Source organism: Ammospiza caudacuta, chromosome 11 (assembly GCF_027887145.1).
Source record: "Ammospiza caudacuta isolate bAmmCau1 chromosome 11, bAmmCau1.pri, whole genome shotgun sequence".
Classification (NCBI taxonomy): domain Eukaryota; kingdom Metazoa; phylum Chordata; class Aves; order Passeriformes; family Passerellidae; genus Ammospiza; species Ammospiza caudacuta.
In genome coordinates this window covers 27,224,054-27,229,388 of record NC_080603.1, presented here as the reverse complement: position 1 = coordinate 27,229,388, position 5,335 = coordinate 27,224,054, and the positions used below count along the sequence as shown (strand labels likewise).

Sequence of the window (5,335 nt, the reverse complement as noted above, 5' to 3'; positions counted from 1 at the left end):
GAAAGCTGCCCCTGGAATTACCCTGGCTGCTGCTCCTCTGCCTGCCTGCGGGCACACCCTGCTCCTGGAACGGGAACTGGCAATGCCACTGCATTAAGAGAGACACACATTAGGCAGGCTTGCTGCAGATATGGATTCACATATGGAATCAAGGTGCAGATAAGCAAAATATTTGATTTAAATGCTGTTGGATGCCAGGTTATTTTTATATTTATATCCTTCCTCAACCCCTCCAAAGCAACCTAGATCATCCTGTGGCCAAATCTAAATAAAGACTGCTCTGTAACACCATTGTGCTAAAAACTAATTCAGGCCCCAAAATCTTGCTCAATTTCATACATTCAAAATGAGTAAACATTGATAAATCTCTCCAGATTTGTTCAATGCCAGAAAACATTTGGTGCAATTCTGTTCTTTGAACTCTGAGATTATTTCATCTTCGTAATTTCCCTTGGTAATTATTCTCCCTTTACCTTTAGGTTTACTATTAATATTAATGTCACATACTGGCAGCATGGGAGTGACAGAACAGCAACTCTTCCCCAAATGATTGAATCTTCTCAGTTTAACTGTTTTATATTGGGTTGTGAGCCAGCTAAGTCACTTAATCTTAAGTGAGTGGTAAGGTATGTCTGTTATATCCAGGAACATTGCCATCTTAGGAATGAAATGATGTGCAGTATCCTCAGCCCGTCACTTCCCTTGGGATTCTCTCAGCAGCAGTGCTGAGAAATTAAAATAGAACATTTAGTATGATTTGTAGCTTTAAAATTCAATTATCACCCTGCCTAGCTGGTACCTGGCAGAGCACTGCGATCTCAGAAGTCTCTTTCACAAGAATTTCCCATGTATTAATTACCTTATTTCAATGTGTAGCCACTAACAGGGGCAGGGAACTCTGAGTGAAGGCAAGCAGCTCTTTCTGCCTTCAGAGAGCTGCAGGTTTCAGACAGGCTGTCCCACCGGGCTCTGCATGTTCTGTGTGTTTCACAAACTTTCAGGGTACTCAAACTTTAGATATTGCACCTGCTACTGACCTAAACCAGCCCTGTTTAATCTTTGCCTACCAAGTACAATAGATTAAAAACCCACGAAAGCCACTGCTTCACTTGCACAAAGGATCTCCAACAGCAGCAGCAGCTCACGACTCACTCTCTGTGCACAGAAATAACCTCGGCCTGTACGAGCAGTTTTACTGAACAGGCAGGGTTACTCAGCACAGTAAAAGCTGGTTATACATGTAAATATTGCATGGTGAACTGCTTAGTAACCAAATTTATGCTTTTCAGCTGATTTTTATTTTGGCATTTTTAAGACAGCACCAAATCATCCTGAAATTGTTTTTAAAATATGCTTGATCACTTTGAAAATCAAATTAATCAGCCAACTCTCGTGATTATATTTTGCCTAGACTCTGTGCATTGCCATGCCTTCATGTTGCCCAATTGGAGCTTCTTTCAGGAAAACATTAATTTTTTTCCTGAAAATCTAAACCAGTACCATTCATGAGGCACAACCACCCAATGCAATGGGTGCTTCATAATTCAAATATTATGTGCTGCATTCTCCCATAATTTATTTAATTTCTGTGTCTAAACCCTGAGCCAGGGATTTTCAGACTTTCCAGCCCACAGATCCCCCAGTGGTCTGCAGCCATGCACCAGAATTCACTTCTGAGAAAGCCAGACCTGATTCTTTCAGTTACTTCCCACAGACTCCTTGCACTAACTAATTACCTAGAGCTGGCTGGTAATATGAGAGATTAAATTAATACATGTAGCAGGGCACTGGCACTTGAGAAATCATATTCCATATTTAAACTCAACAGCACAAAGATCGCTCATTACTTTGAACGCAATACATTTCCTTCTTCAGAACAGCAACAATTAATAGCAGAGTGCAGAATTCAAAAACGGAGAGCAATTTTATTCTGTCACTGAAAAAAACAACACACACCACGATCTAGCAGTGAGCTGGGATTAAATAGATAGGATTAAAACCAACATTACAGCCTGGTCTTTATAAACCTGGCTACTGGCATGCTGAGAGTAAGTGCAATGTGAATAATTCAGATGTGGGTTTGCTACAGAAGTGATTGAGGTGGGCAAGCCCACATCACACCTAAAATCTGAGCACAGATGAAGAAAATAAAATATTTCTGCAGTGACACTGGGGCCTTTCAGCAATTCTTACAGCTGGTTTTGAAGAGAACTTTGCCAGCCCATGACTGATTTTGGCTGGCTCACACCGAGCTGGGGGATGTGGTAGCTCTGCTCCCAGAGTACTTCTGGGAGGGGGAATCGGATGGACACTGAAAGGCACCGCAAGAACAAGTGGAGAAATGGCTTGAAAGCTTCCAAGGGAGCTCAGCTGTTCAGTTTCCAAAGGATGGGCTAAGCAGCCATGGAGACAACTCCCAGAACAAGAGGCTGGAAGCACCCAGAGCTCTTCCTGAGCCTTTCCAGGAGCTGCAGTGCTGCTCTGGGGAACCAGGGCCCAGAGCCTGTCACAAGGCAAGGCTCACCTGGGCAGAGTCTGCAACAGAGAGGGGCCCAAAGCACAGCGCGGGGCTGTGATGGCAGATAAAACACCTGCTGCAGCCCCAGGCTGACCCGCACCCAGCCTCGGGAGCAGCCTGCAGCCCACAGGCTCTGCAGGTTCATGAGAAGAATGTGCCCCTGGCAGGAATCAGGTGGGGCCTGCAGGGCAGCTCCCCTCCCGGGGACACCCAGCTGCCGTGGCTGCACCCACAAACCACACACCGGGCTTCACACACGCTCATATTTAACAAAGCTGCTCCTGCCCCCGTCCTTTCCACCGCAGGGCAGCTGGAACGCAGCGGTTCTGCTCCTCAGGAGAGGTTTATTTGCAAAGACTTACACACCAGCAGCAGAGGGGTTCCCTTGGAGCTCCAGGGGATCACCAGGGGTGCAGGACTCACCAGGGGATCGGTGATCACAGGGTGAACCCCCACAGCACCCGAATGCTGCTAAAGTAATTTCAGTAGAATTTAGCCTCTGTGAAAATTGTTCAGGAAGAAGAGAACATTATTTACAAAACTTATGTCAAATCCTTTAGACTTTGCTTACCCAAGAGCTGTGTTTAGATTAGGCTTGGAAACAAGGCGTCGTAGCAGGGATCTAAATGTCACCATTATGTGAATAAATACCGAGAATTGTGAAGAACTGAGTAAGATGCAACAGAGAGGACCGGAGGGTGCCAAAACAACTAACGACACTTTCCTGAAAGGAATGTCTAACAGAAAGTGCAGGGGACGACTTCTACAGAGAGCGGCAGCAGCCAGCGCTGTGACTCAGCCCTGCGGGGCATGCCGCTCACGGGGCACCGGGGGCAGCGGCACCGACACGGCCACGGCCACGGCCACATCTCCCGACCCGCCGCGCGGGGATAGCCGGGCACGGGGCACGGCAAGGCTCCGGGCCCAGCGGGGCGGACACGGGGCACGGCAAGGCTCCGGAGCCAGCGGGACACCGCGACCCGGCACGGCCCGGCCTGGCATCGGCTGCACGCGGCGATAGGGCGGGAGGCGCGGGACAGCGGCCCGGGCGGCGCCGATAGCGGGCGGGGACACCGGGGCGGGGCACCCGGGCTGCCGGCCCCACCTCCCGTGTCCCGTTCCCGCGCCGCGTGCGGGACCCCCCCGGGCGGGAGGGGACGCGCGCGATCCCGGTCCCGATCCCGTTTCCGATGCCGATCCCGTTCCCGATCCCGATCCCGTTCCTGTTCCCGTTTCCGATGCCGATCCCAGTCCCGATCCCGATCCCGTTCCTGTTCCCGTTTCCGATGCCGATCCCAGTCCCGATCCCGATCCCGTTCCTGTTCCCGTTTCCGATGCCGATCCCGGTCCCGATCCCGATCCCGTTCCCGTTCCCGGTCCCGATCCCGATCCCGTTCCTGTTCCTGTTCCCGGTCCCGGTCCCGGTCCCGGTCCCGGTCCCGGTCCCGATCCCGATCCCGATCCCGATCCAGATCCCGGGCGCGGCGCGGCCCGGCGCAGGGCGGGGGTCACACGCGCGGGGCGGGGCGCGGGCCGCCGCTCTCCGCCGGCAGCCAATGGGGGCGGGCGGCGCCGCGCCACAGCCAATGGGCGGGGGCGGCCCAAGCGCCGCAGCCAATGGGCGGGGGCGGCCGCCATGGGCCGCGGTAGCGCTGTCCCGCCCCGCCGCGCCGGGAGCGGGGCCGGTACCGGCGGCGCTGCCGCCCGCTCTCCCTCCCTCCCTCCCTCCTTCCTTCCTTCTCCTCTTCAGCCTCTTCCTCTTCCTTCTCCTCGGCGCTGCCCAGCGCCGGGGCTCTCCCGGCGCCGCTCCGCGAGGCGCGGCCGCCGCTTCCCCGCCCCGGCGCGGGGCCGTCCCTCGTCCCCTCCCTCCCTCCGCCCCGTCCCCGCCCGCCGCGGCAGCCCCGAGCGGGAGGCGGCGGAGGGAGGCGGGAGCCATGCGGGAGTACAAGGTGGTGGTGCTGGGCTCGGGCGGCGTGGGCAAGTCCGCCCTCACCGTGCAGTTCGTGACCGGCTCCTTCATCGAGAAGTATGACCCCACCATCGAGGACTTCTACCGCAAGGAGATCGAGGTGGACTCGTCGCCGTCCGTGCTGGAGATCCTGGACACGGCGGGCACCGAGCAGTTCGCCTCCATGCGGGACCTCTACATCAAGAACGGGCAGGGCTTCATCCTGGTGTACAGCTTGGTGAACCAGCAGAGCTTCCAGGACATCAAGCCCATGCGGGACCAGATCATCCGCGTCAAGAGGTACGAGCGGGTGCCCATGATCCTGGTGGGCAACAAGGTGGACCTGGAGGGCGAGCGCGAGGTCTCCTTCGGGGAGGGCAAGGCGCTGGCCGAGGAGTGGAGCTGCCCCTTCATGGAGACCTCGGCCAAAAACAAAGCGTCCGTGGACGAGCTGTTCGCCGAGATCGTCAGGCAGATGAACTACGCGGCGCAGCCCAACGGGGACGAGCCGTGCTGCGCCTCCTGCGCCATCCTCTGAGGGCGGCGGCGGCCCCGCGCCCCGGCGGGCACGCTCGGGGAGAGAAAACATCGGCAGCAAAACTCATCGTGGTGGAAATGTGGCTTTTCTCGGCATGTACGTTTCGTCCAGTCTCGGTCATGGCATATTTCCTGTCAGTGTCGGCGGCGGGCGCGGGAGCGGCCGGTCCCGCCGCCCGGGGAGCGGAGCCGCGCGGGGAGCCCGCCCCGGGACGGCGGCGGGGAGCGGGGCCCGGCCAGCCCCGGGATAGCGGGGCCGCACCCTGGGACAGCCCCGGGATAGCGGGGCCCGCAGCCCGGCCGGTCCCGGGACAGCCCCTGCGCAGCGGGCC

At 56.1% G+C, this 5,335-nt stretch overlaps 1 protein-coding gene across 1 annotated transcript; it reads left to right on the top strand.

Moving 5' to 3' along the window:
* Positions 1-4,449: 4,449 nt before the first annotated feature.
* On the top strand, positions 4,450-5,007 carry RAP2B (RAP2B, member of RAS oncogene family). The gene has a single exon (XM_058812253.1). It carries the CDS (start codon positions 4,453-4,455, stop codon positions 5,002-5,004), a length of 552 nt encoding a protein of 183 aa, XP_058668236.1. The 5' UTR covers positions 4,450-4,452; the 3' UTR covers positions 5,005-5,007.
* Positions 5,008-5,335: the final 328 nt, after the last annotated feature.